Source organism: Hemitrygon akajei, chromosome 13 (genome assembly GCF_048418815.1).
Source record: "Hemitrygon akajei chromosome 13, sHemAka1.3, whole genome shotgun sequence".
Taxonomy (NCBI): Eukaryota; Metazoa; Chordata; class Chondrichthyes; order Myliobatiformes; family Dasyatidae; genus Hemitrygon; species Hemitrygon akajei.
This window is the reverse complement of record NC_133136.1, coordinates 88825519-88849150: the sequence shown is the minus strand read 5'-3', so window position 1 is coordinate 88849150 and position 23632 is coordinate 88825519. Positions and strand designations below refer to the sequence as shown.

The 23632-nt window shown below is 40.9% G+C and overlaps 1 protein-coding gene across 5 annotated transcripts in view; it reads left to right on the top strand.

Moving 5' to 3' along the window:
* Positions 1 to 23632, top strand: part of LOC140738044 (septin-11) — a 100466-nt gene that overhangs the window by 59550 nt on the left and 17284 nt on the right. For all 5 annotated transcript variants that reach the window (XM_073065034.1, XM_073065032.1, XM_073065036.1 and 2 more), the window contains exons 5-8: positions 15643 to 15804; positions 16116 to 16212; positions 21574 to 21742; positions 22574 to 22706. In XM_073065034.1, coding sequence (XP_072921135.1) covers positions 15643 to 15804; positions 16116 to 16212; positions 21574 to 21742; positions 22574 to 22706 — 561 coding nt within the window. The remainder of the gene's footprint in view (positions 1 to 15642; positions 15805 to 16115; positions 16213 to 21573; positions 21743 to 22573; positions 22707 to 23632) is intronic.

Genomic DNA, 23632 nt, shown 5'->3' with positions numbered 1-23632 from the left:
CTGCAACACACTCAACAAAAGTTGGGACAGAGGCATGTTTACCATTGTGTTACATCACTTTTCCTTTTAATAACATTTTTAAATCGTTTTGGAACTGAGGATACTAATTGTAGTAGATTTGCAATTGGAAATTTTGTCCATTCTTGCTTGATATAAGACTTCAGCTGCTCAACAGTCCGTGGTCTCCGTTGTTTGATTCTCCTTTTCATGATGTGCCATACATTTTCAATAGGAGATAGATCTGGACTGGCAGCAGGCCAGTCAAGCACACGCACCCTGTGTCTACAAAGCCATGCTGTTGTAGCCCATGCAGAATGTGGTCTGGCATTGTCCTGCTGAAATAAGCATGGATGTCCCGGGAAGAGACGTCACCTTGATGGCAACATATGTCTCTCTAAAATCCTAATATACGCCTTAGAGTCAATGGTACCTTCACATACATGCAACTCACCCATGCCGTGGGCACTGATGCACCCCCATACCATCACAGATGCTGGCTTTTGCACCTTTCGCTAATAACAATCAGGATGGTCATTTTCATCTTTGGCACAGAGAACTCGACGCCCGTTTTTTTCCCCGGAAAACTAGCTGAAATTCCTGACAAGTTAGGAAAGCGTTTAATTGGAGTAAGGGGAAATATGAGGCTATCAGGCAGCAACTTGGAAGCATAAATTGGTAACATGTTCTCAGGGAAATGTATGGCAGAAATGTGGCAAAAGTTCAGGGGATATTTGTGTGGTGTTCTACATTGATACGTTCCATTGAGACAGGGAAAGGATGGTAGGGTAAAGGAACCATGGTGTACGAAAGGCTGAAAATCTAGTCAAGAAGAACCATAGAAAACCTACAGCACAATACCAGCCCTTCAGCCCTCAAGTTGTGCCGAACATGTCTCTACCTTAGAAATTACTGGCTTACCCATAGCCCTCTAGTTTTCTAAGCTCCATGTGCGTATCCAAAAGTCTCTTAAAAGACCCTGTTGTATCGAAATGCTTACGAAAGGTTCAAAAAACTGGATAATGATAGAGATCTAGAAGATTATAAGACTAGCCGGAAAAGCTTAAGAAGGAAGTTAGGAGAGCCAGAAGGGGCCATGGGAAGGGCTTGGTGAGCAGGATTAAGGAAAACCTCAAAGCATTCTACAAGTATGTGAAGAGCAAGAGGACAAGACGAGAGAATTGGACCAGTCAAGTGAGACAGTGGAATAGTGTGTTTGAAACTGGAGGAGATAGCAGAGATACTTAATGAATATTTTGCTTCAGTATTCACTACAGAAAAGGATCTTGGCGATTGTAGGGATGACTTACAGTGGACTGAAAAGCTTGAGCATGTAGATATTAAGAAAGAGGATGTGCTGGAAATTTTATGCTTTTTGAGATAGTGATTTAGATGCATATCATATTTTTTACCGAGTTAAGTATTGTATGTAATTAGTTTTGATACAACAAGTGTATGGGACATTGGAAAAAAAAGTTGAATTTCCCCATGGGGATGAATAAAGTATCTATCTATCTATCTATCTATCTATCTATCTATCTATCTATCTATCAAGTTGAATAAGTCACTGGGACCAGATGAGATGTACCCTAGGCTACTGAGGGAGGAGATTGTTGAGCTTCTGGCAATGATCTTTGCATCATCAATGGGGACCGGAGAGGTTCTGGAGGATTTGGGGGGTTACGGATGTTGTTCCATTATTGAAGAAAGGGAGTAGGGATAGCCCAGGAAATTATAGACCAATGAGTCTTACTTCAGTGGTTGGTAAGTTAATGGAGAAGATCCTGAGAGGCAGGATTTATGAACATTTGGAAAGGTATAATCTGATTAGGAATAGTCAGCATGGCTTTGTCAAAGGCAGGTCGTGCCTTACGAGCTTGATTGATTTTTTTTTGAGGATGTGACTAAACTCATTGAAGGTAGAGCAGTAGATGTAGTGTATATGGATTTCAGCAAGGCATTTGACAAGGTACCCCATGCAAGGCTTATTGAGAAAGTAAGGAGGCAAGGGATCCAAGGGGACCTTGCTTTGTGGATCCAGAATTAGCTTGCTCACAGAAGGAAAAGAGTAGTTGTAGACGGGTCACATTCTGCATGGAGGTCGGTGACCAGTGGTGTGCCTCAGAGATCTGTTCTGGGGCCCCTCCTCTGCATGATTTTGATAAATGACCTGGATGAGGAAGTAGAGGGATGGGTTAGTAAATTTGCTAATGACACAAAGGTTGGGGGTGTTGTGGATAGTGTGGAAGGCTGTCAGAAGTTACAGCGGGTCATTGATAGGATACAAAACTGGGTTGAGAAGTGACAAATGGAGTTCAACCAAGATAAGTGCGAGGTGGTTCATTTTGATAGGTCAACTATGATGGCAGAATATAGTATTAATGGTAAGACTCTTGGTAGTGTGGAGGATCAGAGGGATCTTGGGGTCCGTGTCCACAGGACACTCAAGGTTGCTGCGCAGGTTGACTGCGCAGGCAGACAGTGCATTGGCCTTCATCAACCGTGGGATTGAGTTCAAGAGCTGAGAGGTAATGTTACAACTATATAGGGCCCTGGTCAGACCCCACCTGGAGTACTGTGCTCATTTCTGTTCACCTCTTTACAGGAAGAATGTGGAAACTATAGAAAGGGTGCAGAGGAGATTTACAAGGATGTTGCCTGGATTGGGGGGCATGCCTTACAAGAATAGGTTAAGTGAACTCAGCCTTTTCTCCTTGGAGCGACGGAGGATGAGAGATGACCTGATAGAGGTGTATAAGTTGATGAGAGGCATTGATCGTGTGGATAGTCAGAGGCTTTTTCCCAGGGCTGAAATGGCTAGCACAAGAGGGCACAGTTTTAAGGTGCTTGGAAATAGGTACAGTGGTGATGTCAGGAGTAAGTTTTTTTTACTTGGAGAGTGGTGAGTGCGTGGAGTGGGCTGCCGGGGTCGGTGGTGGAAGCAGATACAATAGGATCTTTTAAGAGACTTTTGGATGGGTACATGGAGTTTAGAAAAATAAAGGGCTATGGGTAAACCTAGGTAATTTCTAAAGTAAGAACATGTTTGGCCCAGCATTGTGGGCCGAAGGGCCTGTATTGTGCTGTAGGTTTTCTATGTTTCTAATGTAATGTTATGTCAATGCCAGCAGCAGAGCTACAGTTGTGCTGCTGTCTGTGAGGAGATTGCTCGTTCTCCCCCGTGACCATTGGGCATCCTCCCACATTTCAAAGACGTAGGGATTAGTAGGTTAATGGTCACATGGCTCTAACTGGGCAGCACAGGCTCACTGGGCCAGAAGGATTTGTTACTATGCTACCTCTAAATAAAAATTATATAAAGAAAACTCATTGCTTTAATTGTTGATCATTTAAAAGTTACTACAACGCCATGTTACATTATAGTAACTTGTCATTGTGATCACATTTACATGTTAAACATTACGGCCTGGTATGGGAACACAAATGCTTTTGAGTGGAAAATCCTATAAAAGGTAGTGGATTCAGCCCAGTACATCATGGTAAAATCCTCACAACCGTTGAGCATATCTACATAAAATGTTGTCGTAGAAAAACAGCATCACTCATTAAAGACCCTCACCACCCAGGCCATGCTCTTTTTTTCACTGCTGCCATCAGGTAGAAGGTACAAATACCTCGCACCACCAGGATCCAGAACAATTACTACGCCATAGCCATCAGGCTCTTGAACAAAAGGGAATAACTATACTCATTCTATTTCTGGTTTTCCCTCAACCGATGGTCTCACTTTAAGGGCTCTTTATCATGTTATTTCATGCTCTTTATTTATTGCTATTGATTTATATTTGCATTTGCACAGTTGGTTATTCATTGATCCTGTTTATAGTTACTGTTCTGTGGATTTGCTAATTATGCTCACAGAAAATGAATCTCAGGGTTGTATGTGGTGACAATGTATGTACTCTGATAATAAATTTTACTTTGAAATTTGAACCTAATCAAAAGAAACAGCCTATTCAGATCACTTTAGATATTTCAAATAGTATGACTATTATATACAATTCCATGGTCAATAATGGTTCATCTTCTACCCATTGTAAAAAAAAATCCCAAAAGAAGTGTTGATATAATAATCAAGATTTCAAAATTTTTCTAACTAACTTATTGCTACAGCTCCTATTTAATTTGAGGTTACAGTTAGTCACCCTTTCTCAGATGGCCTGTCCTCATGGAGTTCTTATAGAATGCATTGTTTGGAACTGTGATCCTTTGGTTTTGAGTGTTTAGGCACATTTATACAGCCAGATGGGCGGGTGCAAACAAGTGATGTGCCCAGGCTCTGTCTGTCTTTCTTTTGATCTCTCCAGTGAATCCAAGTACCACACCTTTTGTTGCATTTCACTTATTGAATGTTTGTTTATTTCTTTAGGCATTGTTGGAGTCTCTGGCTATCATCTGACAGATCTAATCGGGCTCACTTTGAAGTAGTAATAGGAAGTGAGGAAACCTTTAAGAGGCAGTAATCAATACAATAGAATCCACCCTGAGAAGCTAAATGTATTACATTTGAGTAAAGGTAACTACAGAGGCATGAGATAGGAGCCGGCCAAAGTTGATTGAAAGGGGACACTAGCAGGGATGACGGCAGAGCAGCAATGGCTGGAGTTTCAGGTAGTAACTCAGAAGATGTAGGATCAGTTCATTCCAAAGAAGAAACAGTATTCTAAAGGGAGGCAATCATGGCTGACAATCCTGGAAGTCGATATAAATTCAAAAGAGAGGGATGAGCACTAATGTTGCAAAAATTAGTGGGAACCTAGAGGGTAAGAAAGTTTTTAAAAACTGCCAGAAGTCAACTAAAAAAGCAATATAGATGAAATATGAAGGTAAGTTAGCTAATAATTTAAGAGGATACCAAACATTCATTCAGGTAAGGGTAAAAGAGATGAGTAGATGGCTGCAAAATGATGCTGGAGTGGTAGTAATGGGGAACAAAGGAATGGCAGGCAAACAGAATATATACTTTGCATCAGTCTTCACTGTGAAAGACTGCAGCAGAATGCCAGAAATTCAATAGTGTCATGGTGCAACGAGTGTAGTCGTTATTACTAAGGAGAAGGTGCTTGGGAAGCTGAAAGGTCTGAAGGTAGATATGTCGCCTGGATCAGGTGGACTACGGTACATCCCAGGGTTCTGAAAGAGCTACAGTAGCTGAAGAGATCATGAAGGCATTAGTAATGATCTTTCAAGAATCACTAGATTCTGGAATGTGTGTGGAGGACTGGAAAATCACAAATGTCACTCCACTCTTTTAAAAAATAAGGATAGCAAAAAAACAGGAAATTATAGAGCACTTAGCTTGACTTCAGTTGTTGGTAAGGTGATGACATTCATTATTAAGGGTAAGGTTTGGGGTACTTGGAGGCACACAATAAAATAAGCTGAAGTCAGCATGGCTTCTTTGAGGAAATAACAAGCAGGATAAACAGAGGAAAGTTAGTGGATGTTGTTTATTTGGATAGTTAGATAGTCTTTGACAAGGTGCCGAACATGAGGCTGCTAAACAAGATAAGAGCCGTGGCATTACAGGAAAGGTAATAGCACGGACAGAAGGTTACTGACTTGCGGAAGGCAAAGACTAGGAATAAAGGGGGCCTTTCTAGTTGTCTGATGGTGACTAATGGATTTCCAGCATCTACAGATTTTCTCTTGCTTGTGATTATAATTGATGCCTGTATCCGACTGGAAGCCTGAGAAGAGTTTATTTGGTGATGAGTGGTGTTCCGCTGGGGTAGGGGTTGGGTCTGCTACTTTCCACTTTGTACGTTAATAATCTGGAGAATGGAATTATGTCTCTGGCCAAGTTTGTAGATAATGCAAAGATCAGTGGAGTGGGAGGTAGTGTTGCGGAAGCAGGAGGTCTGCAGGAGGACTTGGCCAGATTAGAAAAATGGGCAAAGAAATGACAGATGGAATACACTACAGGGTGATGTTCTTTGGTGGAAAGAATAAAGGTGTAGACCATTTTCTAAATGGCGCATTGAATTCAGAAAATGGAGGTGGAGAGTGATTTTGGAGTCTGAGTGCAGGATTTCCTAATGGTTAACTTGCAGATTCAGTCGGTGGTGAGGAAGGCAAATGAAATGTTAAGAATTAATTTTGCGGATTAGAATATGAAAACAAGGATGTAAAGCTGAGGCTTTATAAGGCAAAGGTTAGATTGCATTTGGTGCAGTCTGTGCTCCATATCTAAGAAATGATGTGCTGGTTTTGGAGAGGGTCAAGAGGTGGTTCATGAGAATGATGCTGGAAATGAAAAGGTTAACATGAGAGGAGCTTTTGATGGCTCTGGAACTGTACTTACTGGAATTTAGAAGAATGGGTGAGAATCCCATTGAGACCTTCCAAATATTGGAAAACCTTGATAGAGTGGATGTAGAGCAGATGTTTCCAATGGTGGGAGAGTCTAGGATCAGAGGGCACAGCCTCTGAATACAAGGATGTCCCTTTAGATCGGCGATGAGAGGAATTTCTTTAGCCATAAGGTGGTGAATCTGTGGAATTTGTGTTTATAGACAGCTGTGGAGGCAGAGTCATTGGGTGTATTTGAAATGGAGGTTGACAGGTTCTTGATTTTTGAGGGCAACAAAGGTTGCAGGATGATGGGGTTGAGAGATAATAAATCAGCGATGATTGAATGGTGGAGTGGACTTGATGGCTGAGTTCTGCTCCTATGTCATATGCCCGATATTTAGTCAGTAAGTGTGTCATCCTTATTCTCTCTCCCTACTATGTTTCAGTTCAGATCCACTGGCTGCACAGTTCGTCTCCATATTTGATCATTCCTTGATTACATATATATACTGTATTTCTCTCGATAACTAGGGTTTTAACAATGCTAATAGCATGCTAAAGAGTACTAACATGCTAAATCATACACGTTCATTTAGATATGCTAGGTACTGTTATAGAATCACACATAAACTTACTAAAATCTCTTCTCATCTTTAACAGTGTTCTATTCCCATCGCCCTTGTGCTCAACGAGCCATTGTAGCTCTTGATCTGTGTGCATCCCAGTCTTTAAAATTCTCATCTGCATTTTAAAAACTATCCATGGCCTTGCTGCTACCTGTATCTGCAACCTCCATCAACTTGACAGAGCACTGTGATCTTCAAATTCTTACCTAATTTAAGTCACCCCACTAATGCAGCCTAGGCCCAAGCTGTGGCATTCCATCTCTAAACAATGCTTTGGAATGTTCCTTTAAGATGTTGGGAAAAAGTTCCTTAAAACCCTGTTTCTTAACTATTTCTATGTTTGGGGGTCACGTGAATGCCCAAATCTCCTGAAATGACAGTCTTGCAGCCACACCACATGCAATCTCTTTGCCTGTCCATTGTCGTAGCCAAACCCCTATTGGGTTTCAGTTTTAAAGGCTTACCCCTATCTATCTGACAGATGGACCAAAGAAATAAAATTGTAATTCCCATTCTTTATTCAGTTAGCCTTGGTAAATAAAGGACAAAAACCCACAAGGTAGGATTATGGATAAACATTGACGTATGAAGTGTACTTCAAGCAAAATTTGTTAGGTGTGGATTGGAATACCTTTATGAATTCCATCAGGAACATTTCCTCAATAGTGCCACATTTGAGTAGAGTATTGTACACTGGCTGAATTGTGCCTTGGTAGAATCACACCCTATTAACACAGCACTTAGAACCACATAAAACAAGATGTCAGGATGGGAAACAGTTTTTTCCCTCTGGCTGTTAGACTTCTGAACTCCCTGTCGCATCGTATTCAAAGAGGCACTGGTTAATCCGTTTTCTGTACCTTACAATATAGAAACATAGAAATCTACAGTGCATTACAGGCCCTTCAGCCCATAATGCTGTGCCACCCATGTAGCCTACTCTAGAAGGTGCCTAGAATTTCCCTACCACATAGCCCTCTATTTTTCTAAGCTTCACATACTTATTTAAGATTCTCTTAAAAGACCCTATTGTATCCGCCTCTACCACCTTCAATGGCAGTGCATTCCATGCACCCACCACTCGCTGTGTGGAAAAACTTAACTCTGACATTCCCCTTGTACCTACCAAGCACCCTAAAACTATGCCCCCTTGTGTTAGCTATTTCAGCCCTGGGGAAAAAACCTCTGACTAACCATATAATCAATGTCTCTCATCATCTTATACACCTCTTGGATGGAAACCAGTGACCCCTGTTTCCATCCAAGGGGTCAGTGTGGACATGGTGGAGGATTACAGATACCTGGGGATACGAACTGACAGTAAACTGGCAACACGAGTGAATCTGCAGATGCTGGAAATAAATAAAAACACAAAATGCTGGCAGAACTCAGCAGGCCAGACAGCATCTATGGGGGGAGGTAGTGACGACGTTTCAGGCCGAAACCCTTCATCAGGAGTGAAGTAACATGGGATGGTCGGGGGGGATAAGAAGTTGGGGGGAGGGATGAAGTAGAGAGCTGGGAAGAGCTGAGAAAAGCTTTCTCTTTTATTTCCCATAATTCTCCACTTTCCCCCTAGCCCATTTCCCTTCGGCCTATCACTTCCCAGCTCTCTACTTCATCCCTCCCCCGTTGACCATCCCATGTTACTTCACTCCTGATGAAGGGTTTCGGCCCAAAACATCATCACTACCTCCTCCCATAGATGCTGTCTGGCCTGCTGAGTTCTGACAGCATTTTGTGTTTTTATTGACAATAAACTGGACTGGTCAAAGAACACTGAGGCTGTCTACAAGAAGGGTCAGAGCCATTTCTATTTCCTGAGGAGACTGAGGTCCTTTAACATCTGCCGGACGATGCTGAGGATGTACTATGAGGCTGTGGTGGTCAGTGCTATCGTGTTTGCTGTTGTGTGCTGGGGCAGCAGGCTGAGGGTAACAGACACCAACAGAATCAACAAACTCATTCGTAAGACCAGTGATGTTGTGGGGGTGGACCTGCACTCTCTGACGGTGGTGTCTAAGAAGAGGATGCTGTCCAAGTTGCATGCCATCTTGGACAATGTCTCCCATCCACTCCATAATGTACTGGCTAGGCACAGGAGTACAATCAGCTAGAGACTCATTCCACCGAGGTGTAACACTGAGCATCATAGGAAGTCATTCCTGCCTGTGGCAAACTTTACAACTCCTCCCTCGGAGTGTCAGACACCCTGAGCCAATAGGCTGGTCCTGGACTTATTTCCACTTAGCATGATTATGGTAACTTATTTTTATTTAATTATTTATGGTTTTATATTGCTATATTTCTTCACTATTCTTGGTTGGCACGACTGTAACGAAACCCAATTTCCCTCGGGATCAATAAAGTCTGTCTGTCTGACTGTCTATCAGGTCACCTCCCCTCCTCTGTCAGTCCAAGGAGTAAAGGCCAAGTTCACTCAACCTATTCTCATAAGGGACACACTCCAATCCAGGCAACTTCCTTGCACTCTTTCTATAGTATTTAATTTATGCACTTCAGTTTGTTTTTTATGTGTAATCTATCTGTAGATTTCATCCTTGCTTTCAGAAGTTATTATGTGTGTTAAGTATACTACTGTGCTTTACATCCTGGTTCAGAGAAATGTCTTGTTTAACGATATACATGTATATAGCTAAATGACAATAACCTTGACGACATCCTAACAGTACTAGAAGCTCCATATAACAATATTTCAGTAGAACCACATTTTAACAGTGTTGTTTTCTAGCTGTAATATGCACTCTTGGAACTGTTCTTTAGATGAACCATACATCAGTAGTAACATATCTCTGCAGAACCATATCCCAGTGGAACCTTGTGAACATAATGTCAAACTTCAACATACAGTCATGCAGGAAGTAAAATAGACATGCAGCTTTCGAAACTGATTGGCGACAGCTGTGGAGTGTTTTACTTTGGCTGTGGGCCAGTGTAGGCAAAACATGCCAAAGTTCACTTCTCAGCTCTTGAGACAGGATTGGAGAACAAAGTGCCATTCAGATGTAGTGTTCCTTGTGATTATGTAGTCCATCAGACCTGAAGGCTAGCTAATCATTAATAGAAGAAGAAAGAAATGCTGAGAGTAAAGACTTGCTTAGTGTGAGAGAATACTTCAGGCTGACTTTTCTTGGACTGCACAACCGATATCTTTCCACTGAACCAAGAAATGGTATTCATTTTTTCATCTACGATTCCACGCGACACTTTATTTTAAAAAAAAGTCTAGTATTCAGATTTTCTTCATGCTATGATCCTTGATGACTGCATCAAACTGTTTCTTTGCAGGGCTTGCCAGAATCCCTGGGAGGGGAACATGAGCTAGATTTAACTGGGATACTGAGCTCAGTGGAGGGTGTACTGAATTGATGGCAGACAAGATTGCAAGGTTGACAACTCATTGGCAGAGTTATTAATGCTTGACAGTAAGTGCTAGAAGATACTGCCCCAACTACGATCTGCAGGTGCGATGATGTGGCCCAGTATCCTCATTTGAGGTTTGGTGTCAACTTTTGATGTTGCTGTGAAATATGTTGAAGGTTTCACTGGTTTCATAGGACATGTTCTAAATATGGTTTGAAGGTTCATTGACAAATAAAAATTACATCCTAATGTTTAGGATAGTTGCAGCATATATTTCTCACACTTGGTGGGCAATATGACAATCTTGGATCATGGCTTTTGTGGAGTGTAATTTTTGTGAAATTAACCATATAACCATATAACAATCACAGCACGGAAACAGGCCATTCCGGCCCTCCTAGTCCGTGCCGAACTCTTAATCTCACCTAGTCCCACCTACCCGCACTCAGCCCATAACCCTCCACTCCTTTCCTATCCATATACCTATCCAATTTTACCTTAAATGACACAACTGAACTGGCCTCTACTACTTCTACAGGAAGCTCATTCCACACAGCTATCACTCTCTGAGTAAAGAAATACCCCCTCGTGTTTCCCTTAAACTTTTGCCCCCTAACTCTCAAATCATGTCCTCTCGTTTGAATCTCCCCTACTCTCAATGGAAACAGCCTATTCACGTCAACTCTATCTATCCCTCTCAACATTTTAAATACCTCGATCAAATCCCCCCTCAACCTTCTACGCTCCAATGAATAGAGACCTAACTTGTTCAACCTTTCTCTGTAACTTAAGTGCTGAAACCCAGGTAACATCCTAGTAAATCGTCTCTGCACTCTCTCTAATTTATTGATATCTTTCCTATAATTCGGTGACCAGAACTGTACACAATATTCCAAATTTGGCCTTACCAATGCCTTGTACAATTTTAACATTACATCCCAACTTCTGTACTCAATGCTCTGATTTATAAAGGCCAGCGTTCCAAAAGCCTTCTTCACCACCCTATCTACATGAGACTCCACCTTCAGGGAACTATGCACTGTTATTCCTAGATCTCTCTGTTCCACTGCATTCCTCAATGCCCTACCATTTACCCTGTATGTTCTATTTGGATTATTCCTGCCAAAATGTAGAACCTCACACTTCTCAGCATTAAACTCCATCTGCCAACGTTCAGCCCATTCTTCTAACCGGCATAAATCTCCCTGCAAGCTTTGAAAACCCACCTCATTATCCACAACACCTCCTACCTTAGTATCATCAGCATACTTACTAATCCAATTTACCACCCCATCATCCAGATCATTTATGTATATTACAAACAACATTGGGCCCAAAACAGATCCCTGAGGCACCCCGCTAGTCACCGGCCTCCATCCCGATAAACAATTATCCACCACTACTCTCTGGCATCTCCCATCTAGCCACTGTTGAATCCATTTTATTACTCCAGCATTAATACCTAACGACTGAACCTTCTTAACTAACCTTCCATGTGGAACTTTGTCAAAGGCCTTGCTGAAGTCCATATAGACTACATCCACTGCCTTACCCTCGTCAACATTCCTCGTAACTACTTCAAAAAATTCAATAAGGTTTGTCAAACATGACCTTCCACGCACAAATCCATGCTGGCTACTCCTAATCAGATCCTGTCTATCCAGATAATTATAAATACTATCTCTAAGAATACTTTCCATTAATTTACCCACCACTGATGTCAAACTGACAGGTCTATAATTGCCAGGCTTACTTCTAGAACCCTTTTTAAACAATGGAACCACATGAGCAATACGCCAATCCTCCGGCACAATCCCTGTTTCTAATGACATCTGAAAGATCTCCGTCAGAGCTCCTGCTATCTCTACACAAACTTCCCTCAAGGTCCTGGGGAATATCCGGTCAGGACCCGGAGATTTATCCACTTTTAAATTTCTTAAAAGCGCCAGTACTTCCACCTCTTTAATTGTCATAGGTTCCATAACTTCCTTACTTGTTTCCCACACCTTACACCATTCAATATCCTTCTCCTTAGTGAATACCGAAGAGAAGAAATCGTTCAAAATCTCTCCCATCTCCCTCGGCTCCACACATAGCTGACCACCCTGATTCTCTAAGGGACCAATTTTATCCCTCACTATCCTCTTGCTTTTAATATAACTGTAGAAGCCTTTCGGATTTACTTCCACCTTATTTGCCAAACCAAACTCGTAACTTCTTTTAGCTTTTCTAATCTCTTTCTTAAGTTTCCTTTTACATTCTTTATATTCCTCGAGCAATTCCTTTACTCCATGCTGCCTATATCTATTGTAGACATCCCTCTTTTTTCGAACCAAGTTTCTAATATCCCTTGAAAACCATGGCGCTTTCAAACTTTTAACCTTTCCTTTCAACCGAACAGGAACATAAAGATTCTGTACCCTCATAATTTCACCCTTAAATGACCTCCATTTCTCTATTACATCCTTCCCATAAAACAACTTGACCCATTCCACTCTCTCTAAATCCCTGCGCATCTCCTCAAAGTTAGCCTTTCTCCAATCAAAAATCTCAACTCTAGGTCCAGTCCTGTCCTTCTCCATAATTATATTGAAGCTAATGCTATTGTGATCACTGGACCCGAAGTGCTCCCCAACACATACATCTGTCAGCTGACCTATCGCATTCCCTAACAGGAGATCCAACACTGCCCCATCTCTAGTCGGTACTTCTATGTATTGTTGCAAAAAGCTATCCTGCACACATTTCACAAACTCTAAACCATCCAGCCCTTTTACAGAATGAGCTTCCCAATCTATGTGTGGAAAATTAAAATCTCCCACAATCACCACCTTGTGTTTACTACAAATATCTGCTATCTCCTTACACATTTGCTCTTCCAACTCACGCTCCCCATTAGGTGGCCTATAATACACTCCTATCAGTGTTACTACACCTTTCCCATTCCTCAATTCCACCCAAATAGCCTCCCTAGAGGAGCTCTGTAATCTATCCTGTGACATTCTGTGACATTCAGGTTCATAATCACAGATGTGTTTTCTAGCAAGTCACATTCTAAGTCTCATGATAACTTAGATTCTTTAAGTGAATCTTATTGTTGTAAAGTTGGATTGGAGGTGCAGTAGAAGTCCCTAACAGTCACAGTCTTTCCCTCTCAAATCTTTCTCCCTCGACCCCCACCTCTTAGTAACGTGGTTCCATCCAAGGCCCAGATTGCACTCCATAGGAGGGAGGTCCTGTCCAAGATCAAGATTCTGTAGCCCTTGACCAAATTTTCCAGACGGGAAACATTGCATGACCTCGGCACTGTTGGATGTGATCTTGCGCAATCTGAGATTAGACATTTGCCACTTGTCTCGTGCTGCTTTTAGCACGCTACTGATTTAAAACCATCACCAACATGTAAATGCCTCTCTATGTACCTCTGTGCTTCAGTCCTGAATTCTTTCTCTCCCTCGATAGCTGTCGTCTTAAAACCAGAGCTTTGATTAGAAAGATGAGGAACCACTTGCTTTTGGTCATTGTTCACCCCTTGCGAAGAGGGAGTTTTAATCAAGAACAAAACACCTTTGTTTACAGCAAATATTATTGAGAGGGTAGAACTGGAGGTAGGTTCTTTGTATAAGGTTGTCTTTCATGGACAGATTTGCCTTGCCTTGCGCCCTTAACTCCTGGTGGAGTCGTCGGGGCGCCGTCATGACAAGCTTTGCATCAGTCTGTTCCAACTGTCGCGGTTGTGTGCCAGAGCCTGGGTCACCACAAGTGTTTTCCCTGTCCATTTGTTGATGTTGTCCATCCATCTTTTCCTCTGTCTGCCTCTCATTCTTTTCCCCTCCACAGTTCCTTGTAGATCGGTCTTTGCAAGGCCACTGGATCTTGTTACGTGGTCATACCATCTCAGCTTTCTTTTCTTCACCGTTGTGAGAAGGTCTTCATGAGGGCCAACGTGGTGCTGGATGGTCTTGCGGACCTGCTCGTTTGTGATGTGGTCCAAGTATGAGATGCCCACGATGTTGCGATAGCATCTCATTTCCAGTGCCTGTATCTTCCTCTGTAGCTCTGCTGTGAGGGTCCATGTCTCACATGCGTACAGGAAGATGGAGAATACCAATGAACGCAGGAGTCTGATCTTGTACTTCATGATGATGTTGCTGTCCCTCCATATTGTCTTGAGTTTGGATAGTGCAGTCATTGTCTGTGTGGTTCTCGCCGGGACTTCTGGTCTTGATCCTTCATCATCAAGTACCCCCCAGGTATTTGAACTGCTGCACTGTCTCAGGTTTCTGACCATAGACTGAGATGTCTGTTGGCATTTGCTATGAGCTTGGTTTTCTGGGCACTTATTTCCATTCCAAACAAAGAATGGATAGATTATGTTGTAACATAAGTGAAAGTGTGCTAAAGGCAGATTTATACTTGTGCATACGGGCTACGCCGCAGCCTACGTTGTAACCCTGATTTTCCACTTCTGTGTTGCTCTACACGGTAGCGAACATGCGTTGGTGTGCGCCAAAACACTAGTTGGCGGTGGGGTTTCTATGCCACTGTGTTGAGTTTTTTCATGACAGACGTAGATGAGGAAATGCATTTCAAACATTTTCGCATGTCAACAGGAGGATTTGACGATTTGGTTTATCTATTTTGTATCGGTGTACGCACAGCCTACAAACATGACGGAGAAGAAGCAACCGGAAATGCGATGCTACTAAGTGGACCAATCACAGTTGTTGCCGTCTGTGTCGCCGCGACACATGAGTAACCTTTCTGGAGAGGTGCATGTCACCCTATGGCGTAGGATACGCGATACCTACAGCGTAGGTGCAACACACAAGTATAAATCAATTGCTCACCAGATTAACATTATTCAGAAATTGGTGCAATTTTAATGCAATTTCTTGTTTTGCAATAATTTTAAAGATCAAAGTAAATTTATTATCAAAGAACATGTGTGTCACCAATACTACCCTGAAATTCATTTCCTTGCGGACATTCACAGTGATTACAAAGAAACATAATAGAATCAATAAAAAAAACTGCACACAAAGACAATATGCAAAAGACAATAAATTGTATACATACTACAAAACAGGAAAAAAACACCAAAGTAATAATAAATGAACATGTGTTTATAGAGTCCTTGAAAGTGAGTCTATAGTTTGTGGAATTGGTTGAATGTTGAGATGAGTAAAGTTATCCACTCTGGTTCAGGAGCTAGTTGAGGGGTATTAAGTTGCACTTAAAGTGTGGAAGGAAGTATTATGCAGTTGTAAGGATGTGATCATTGTACAAAGAAACACCAAGTTTACTCTTTTTTTTGCAGGTGAATATAGTCCCCATCATTGCCAAAGCGGACACAATCTCAAAGAGTGAACTACATAAATTCAAGATCAAAATCATGAGTGAATTAGTTAGTAATGGCGTACAGATTTACCAGTTCCCAACGGATGATGAAACTGTCGCAGAAATCAATTCAACAATGAATGTAGGTTGTAATACTGGTCTGGTTGAGATGAGCATTAATAACCCAATTCTTTTATTATCTAAATAAATATTTTGTGTATTGTAATATTTTTAAACATGAATTTTATAAATATATTTGTCTAACAGAATTGGACATTGCAGTATTGCCCTTGTAGAATTATATATTTTTTTCCTAAATCATTATTTTCACTTGAAAGCCATAGAGTTTTGACGAAAGTATATCGAGGGAAATAATAGTAGAGTGTTTTGCTGTCATTGGCTCTCTCGTAGGCTGATTCAGGAAGAGCTCACTTCCACTTTTGTTTTTTGCAGGGTCATCTTCCATTTGCTGTTGTCGGCAGCACTGAAGAAATAAAGATTGGGAATAAAATGGCAAAAGCTCGACAATATCCCTGGGGAATAGTACAGGGTACGTTTGAATAAGAAGATAGACAGTGCCTTGAAAAAGTATTCAGCAGCCCCCATGAGTATTTCCACATTTTACCCTCTAAATATAAAATGCATTGAAGTAGGATATTTTTAAACTAATCTACAAAACATTGTGCGTCATGTTAAATAAAAAGAAAAATTCCAAAATCTGTCAACAATTTACTAAAAAAGTAAAAACCAAAATTGTGAGTCAGAAAAAGTATTCATCTATTTTGTAATTACTATGCTAACTTTCCTCAGGTGCAATGTTTACCTTACCAACTCACCCAATTTGTTGATGTAGAAAATTGGAGGATTACCTGTTGATATCATAAGAATCAATTCTCCCTCTCTCTGTAAGGTCCAACAGTATGGTAGATTTTCAGTAAACCAAACCAAAACGCAGGCAACAGAGCATTCAAGACAAGCCAGGAGAATGATAATAGTTGAGCACAAATCTGGGGAAGGGTACATGCCTCTGAACTCAGTACAGTCCATAGTGAAAAAGTGGAAACCACGGCCACACTCCTAGGTCAGGCTGCCCTTCTAAACTTAGCTACCGGAGAAGAATGGCACTTGTAAGGGAGGCTAAGAGTCACTCTGAGGGAGCTGCAGAAGTCAGCGGCTGCATTTGGAGATGAAGTTCATGGCTCCATAACCTGTAAGGCCTTGCACAAAAAGAGTATTTATGGAAGAGTGGCAAGGAAGAAGCCCGGACTTTTTATAAAAAAAAAGCATATCCTAGCCCATAAAGATTTTGCGAAATGTTATGTAGAAGATCCTGTAAAGATGTGGAAGTCAGTCCAGTGGATGGTTGGAACTTTCTGGCCTCAACACTAAGCAGTAGGTGTGCCATAAATCTAATACTGTGCATCAGCCAGGTAACACCATCCCTGCTATAAAGTATGGTGGAGGTAGCATCATGCTATCAAGATGCTTTTCAGCTGCAGAGAATGGAAATCTGGTCTGGAATGTTGCTAAATACAGACAGATCGTGGATAAAAACTTGCTAGCTTCTGCCAGAAAGCTTAAACTGGGGAGCAAGTTTGTCTTTCAGTAAGACAACAACCCAAAACACTGCCAGAGCAACCATGGAGTGGCTTCAAATGAAGAAAATTGATGTCCCTGAATGGCCCAGTCAGAGTTCTAACCTTAACCTGATCGAACATCTCTGGCAAGATCTGTAGATTGCTGTCCACTGACGCTCTCCAATTAACCTAGCACAGCTTGAGCAATTTTGTAATGAGGAATGGGCAAATCTTGTTCCATCAGGTTGCGCAAAGCTAACGTAGACTTACCCAAAAAGTCTATTGGCTGTAGAAACTGCGAGAAGTGGTTCAACTAAGTAATGAGCAAAGGGCAACGAATACTTTTGAATTGCTGACATTTCAGTTTTTGAAATTTTAGTTTTTCACACTTTACAATTTTCTAGGTTTTTATGGGGCACTACTGTGGGTGGAAAAGTATGTGATTCACAAATAAAATTTCTCAGCTAAATTTATCAAAATCCCTGGTTGTAATACATGTTTATGTAAACAAAGGGTTGGGGCTTGAATACTTTTACAAGACAATCTATTTGTCTAACCTCCTTGGGTTTCTTGTCAACAACGATGGAAAGGGCAATTGCAAAATCGAGTTATCTTCTCAGTAATACTTGTAGTAGAGAGCTCTGTCATTATTTGTAACTGCACTGGAAACTTTAACTGATAAATTTGATATGTTTTAAAAAAAGTTAACATCCTTTTTCACAGTTAGAAATAAACCAATTCTGGATCGAATGATATGGGTTGGTTGGAGCATAGTTTATGTTGTACCAGTTGGTACACTGGGTGCTTACAAAATATTGTAATTAAAGAGAGTAATCATTTGATTGTGTGTGCATATATCTGCTGATCTTGGGGTTCTCCAGTTTTGCCTGCAAATTATTCAAGAGAATTACTTTAGCAAGTACTTGTAGCTTCTACTCAAGAGCTTTAAACTACTGGTTATGTGCAAATGTAGTAAAATATCAAACTTGGTGAACAGATCAAATTCTTGAGTTTTGTTTTAGAGTAAGTTTTAAATGGTAATTTTGGCATATTCTTCATTGTGATGTCCAGTGATAAAGTCTGTAGAGCTACAGATGTAGTGACCAAGATGCTGGGGGAAATTGCCTTCCTCTTCTGAGCATGGCATGTGTTACATGCTGGGTAATGTAGTAATAATTCCTGCAATTATTAAATGTTGTAAAGGTCTTTTTTTTTAAATATGCTTTTACAAAGTTGTATAGTTGAACAACCCTGCTTGCCTTTCAGCTCCATAAACTGGTCTGAAAAATTATCTGAAAACTTCCTCTGTAGCAAGTTTCAATGATGGTTTCTTTCAGAATAATCCTTGGGCAGTTTCAAATTACAGCTTTAAAAACACAAGGAATTTAAAATATTTGCTTTGCTAAGCCCAAGTGAGAAGAGATCTGGTATATTTCAGCATAATACCTAATTATAGAAAAATTTTGTTTGTTTTGTTGTGAAAAAAGAATTTGAAATTATTATCCTATTTATCCATGCATGGACCAGCTGCATAAACATCATGTCTACAAAAAGAATGTCAGAAGCTGGGTGCCTTTCAGTGAGTGATCCAACCTCCCCCAAAGTCTCTCAATGTGTTAGCTGCAAGTCATAAAGCAATGTGATGGAGTATTCTTCACATGTCTGATTTGGCACAGTTTGACATCATCCAGGTCAAACCAGCTTGTTTGATTGGCACCCTGTAGGCTCCACCCCCAGCACATTGTGTTCACAGAACGAAATACAGTTTTTTTTCCCCCTAAGGCATTTCAACACCACCTCGTAAGCCTCTAGTGGCCAAGATGCTGGGGGAGATTGCCTTCCTCTTCTGAGCCTGGAATATATTATACTTTGGTTAATGCAGAGATAATTCCTGTGATTATTAAATGCTGTAAAGGTCCTTTTTTAAAAACCTGGTTTACAAAGTTGTATAGTTGGACAACCCTGCCTGCCTTTCAGCTCCATAAACCAGCCTGGGAAAATGTCTGAAAACTGCCTGATAATTGCAAGTCAGGAAACTGAAGGGAACGTACCATCTGCGGGCTCCCTTTCGAATCACAAACCCTGAAAATTCAAAGGAAAGTGCAGACGCCAGAAATCTGAAATTAAAAACAGAAAAGGCTGAAAACATTTGTGGAAAGAGAAACAGTTAATGATTTGGGTCTAAGACCTTTGGCCATACTGCGCTGAGTTTTGAGTGTGTTCTGATTTAAAATCCCACATCAACCTGCTGTGGAAGGAATAGTAGTAAATTTCCTTATCATGATCTAAAACGTGAGATTCAGCGCCACTCGAGGAGCACGGACACCAGGACTGCCAGAGGCTCAGCACTGCCACCTTAAGGACAGTAAATGGATAAATACAACAAAACAGAACATGGAGCAGTACAGCGCGACAGGCCCTTTGGCCCACAATGTTGTGCCAAATTAGTAATCAAATGGCTAACTTAACTGATCTTTCCTGCCTACACAATGTCTGTATTGCTCCATTTACCCCATATTCATATGCCTATCTAAATGAAGTCCCTGATGTCTCCCCTCTGCCACCAGCCCAGGCTGTGCATTCCTGACATTTACATGTAGGCAAAGTGTTAATGCCTGTAATGCCCAAGCATGACACCCCTCCACCACCCTCGAAGTTTATGGACTAGTTCTATAAAGGTTTTAACAAAGTACATGTAATGATAGTTGAACAGCATAGATATAGGCTCTTAGGCCAACCTGTCTGCACTCATCATGTTTGTCTGTACAGTATTAGGGCCATATCTTTCCAAACCTTATCTGTTTAAGTGTCTGAAGTGCTTAAATGCCTCTTAATTAGATTAATTGTTTCTGATTCCACAACCTTTGGCAGTACATTCCAGACATTAACCACTGTGTGTGTGTGTGTGTGTGTGTGTGTGTGTGTGTGTGTGTGTGTGTGTGTGTGTGTGTGTGTATTTTTAAAAAAATATTGTCATTCAAACTCAGATAGTTTTTTAAGATCCTTTCTTTTACTTTAAACCTATCCCTCCTTGTTTTTGATAGCCCGACTGGGGGGAGAGAGGTTTTGACTCTCTACCCCATCCCAGCCTTTTCTATCACATCACCCCTCCATTCCAGGAAAAACAAGCCCAGCCTTTTCATTCCCTCCCCATACTTAAGGTCCCCCAATCCAGGCAATATTCTGGTGAATCCCCTTCATTGTAATTGCATCCTATAGTTAGACCAAAACTGCACACGATGCTTCAGGTTAGGAATAACAAACAGCCTGACTCTTGTATGCTGTTCCTGGACCATGTCAAGTTTTATTTGCGATCTGAGCTTCAATCATTTATGGAACGTGTAGAATTGATATGCTTTAGAAATTGTAGTAGGAAAACATTTGCTGCCAAAACAAATGTCTTATTTACTTCCTTTTATTTCTATTTTGGGAAATATATATTACTTTTTATTTTTTATTTTATTTTTTTAAAAATTTATTAGTTTTTCAAAACATTTTACAAAATTAAAAACCCCAAATCCCAATGAGGAGCATTAATACAGTGCAAGATTAAGCATACAATAACAATATGCTACAAAGGAAGAGAATTTAACAAAAAAGCACCTAAATTAAAGACAGGTGAGCTTAGTGTCCTCCCCAAGCCCCACAACACAAGAAAAAAACAACAGCAACTCCAGACCTACCACCACACAGTATAAAGAGTATAAGTCCGGACAGTCAAACTCCCAGACTGTGAATACACATAGCAACAGAGGATAATAATGCCTACTACCAGAAAAAAAAAGGGAGCTGAAAGCAGAGAAAAGAAGAGAAAAAAAAAAGAAAAAAAAACCCCTAGTCAAGAGGAAGGTTATGAAAGTACTCGATAAAAGGTCCCCAGACCTTATGGAACTTTAGATCCGAATTAAGAACTGAATAATGAATTTTTTCGAGGTCCAAGCAGGCCATAATGTCGTTAAGCCATTGCGCATGAGTGGGCGGGGCAACATCTCTCCATCTAAGGAGGATCAAGCGTCTCGCCAGGAGAGAGGCAAAGGATAGTATTCAGCATTTGGTCAGACCCAGACATAAATCTGTCTCGCCCCAAAAACCGAACAGAGCAATTAAGGGATTAGGTTCTAGGTACTGATTCAGAATACCCGATAATGTAGTGAAGACATCTTTCCAGAATTTCTCCAAGCTAGGACAGAACCAGTACATATGGATGAGAGAGGCCACGCCCCTCTTGCATTTATCACAGAGCGGACTAATGCCAGGGTAGAATCGAGATAGTTTAGATTTAGACATATGGGCTCTATGAACAATCTTAAACTGTAAGATATTACTTTTTATAGTGGAAAATGAAAATCACTGTGACTTTGTGAAGCTCCGTGAAATGCTGATTCGTGTAAATATGGAGGATCTGAGGGAGCAGACACATGCACGTCATTACGAACTGTACAGACGATGTAAGCTGGAGGAAATGGGATTTAAAGACACTGATCCTGACAGCAAACCATTCAGGTACAGAACTAGTAGATCTAAGTGTTGAGGTTTGATACTTTAAGCATGAAATTATCTAGTGTAATTATTTGTTCATTATGAGCCATGTTATATAACGTGGGTGATCATGGTCTTTCCAGGACCATGATTGTTTATGCCAAATTTTTCTACCGATGTGGCTTGCCATTGTATAACAGCAAGGCATTGGATTATAGTTTTTAGTAAGAACATATGGTAGCTTATACAAATACACAGCAAGCTAGAGTAACTTCACATAAGAGCTTTGATTTCTGGAAAAAATGGTTAATTCCAAGTTTTAATTCTGATGAAGAATACTGTCCAGCTAATATATCAGGAATCAGTGTTGAAACACTGCATTTACATCATATGATGCAAAGATAACGCATTGCCTTCAGAATCCTTGTATAAGAGTTATATAATTTATTCGGATCCTGTTTTTATGTGTATGCATATGTTTTACATTATCATATTCACAATAAATTTGTCAGTTGAAGCTTTTTGCTTTAGAGCTGTGTGGTAATGGCATTGTTGATTAGCCAATGCAATGTGTTCTCAGACTATAATCCAAGCTCTTTGTTAATGTACTGTGTGTGTGCAGTGACTAGATTTTTGTTTAAAAATGCATTTCTGTACTCCATTTTCTTAACAACTGTGGCATATATTAAAATTTTGTTACCAAGGCTTTTCATTTTCATGATGGATAGTAATTATATTTTAAGTCCCAAATTTAGGATGAGGCAAGCAGTATGCCTTGTAGATTTTGCTGAAGAGCATGAATGCACACTTGTTGGAGAAACTGAGTCTTTCTGATTGCTTCTGTTTGTTTTGAAGTTTGCAGGAAACCTATGAGGCAAAGAGAAATGAATTCTTAACTGAGCTGCAGAAAAAGGAGGAAGAGATGAGACAAATGTTTGTCATGAGGGTAAAAGAGAAGGAGTCTGAGCTGAAGGAGGCTGAGAAAGAGGTATAACTGTACCTGCTGAATTGCACGTTAACATGAAATCATGGAGTCATACAGCATAGAAACGGGCCACTGACCCATCAAGTCTGCATTGACAAACAAGCTATTTACATTAATCCTCCACTAATCTTGTATTCTTTCCATTTTCATATCAACACACCCTGGCCTGATTGTATTACACACCTATACATCTATTATCGAAGTACATATCCATTATACAACCTTGAGATTCGTCTCCTTGCAGGCAGCCACAAGCAATAAAACCTAAAAGAACCCATTTTAAAAAAAGAGGACCGACAAGCACCTGATGTGCAGAGGGGGGAGAAACACCAATCATGCAAACAGTAAAAGCAAGCAAGTAGTATTCAGAATTGAAGTACACAAAAGCGAGTCTGTCCACAGGCAGAAAGTCACAACCCCAGTTCAGCACAGAGCCGAATAAACATTGCGGGGTAGCGTGTTGAACCGGCCCGTCCCACGTCTCCAGCCCCAACACCCTGACCTTTTCAATCAGGCTCAGTGCTTAAACCTTCGTTCAAACATTGGGTTCTGTTGCTTTGGTATGGGGCCTGGACCCCACCACCTCGATCTGGCCTGTGTTGTTAATAAAGAATTTAGTTGTCTCCTTTGCTGTATTTGCCATCGATAAGTAGTCACTGAGTTTCAGCAGTGCTATTAGAGGCAATTTACAATGGCCCTTGGAACGTGGTTAAAAATGGGATCCGTAGAGGATACTTACATAGTCGTGGTGCAGACGCTATCTCAGCAGCCTTGGAGGCTGGAGCTGTGAGCAGTAACTGTACTAGCTCTGCTGCTGTACCCTTCCCCTTTAAATGCCACTTTATCACCTTGAAGTATTTCTTTGTGGGGATTGATAAATGGATTTTTCCCACAGTGGAAGCCAGGCACCATGTATGGATTACAGACAA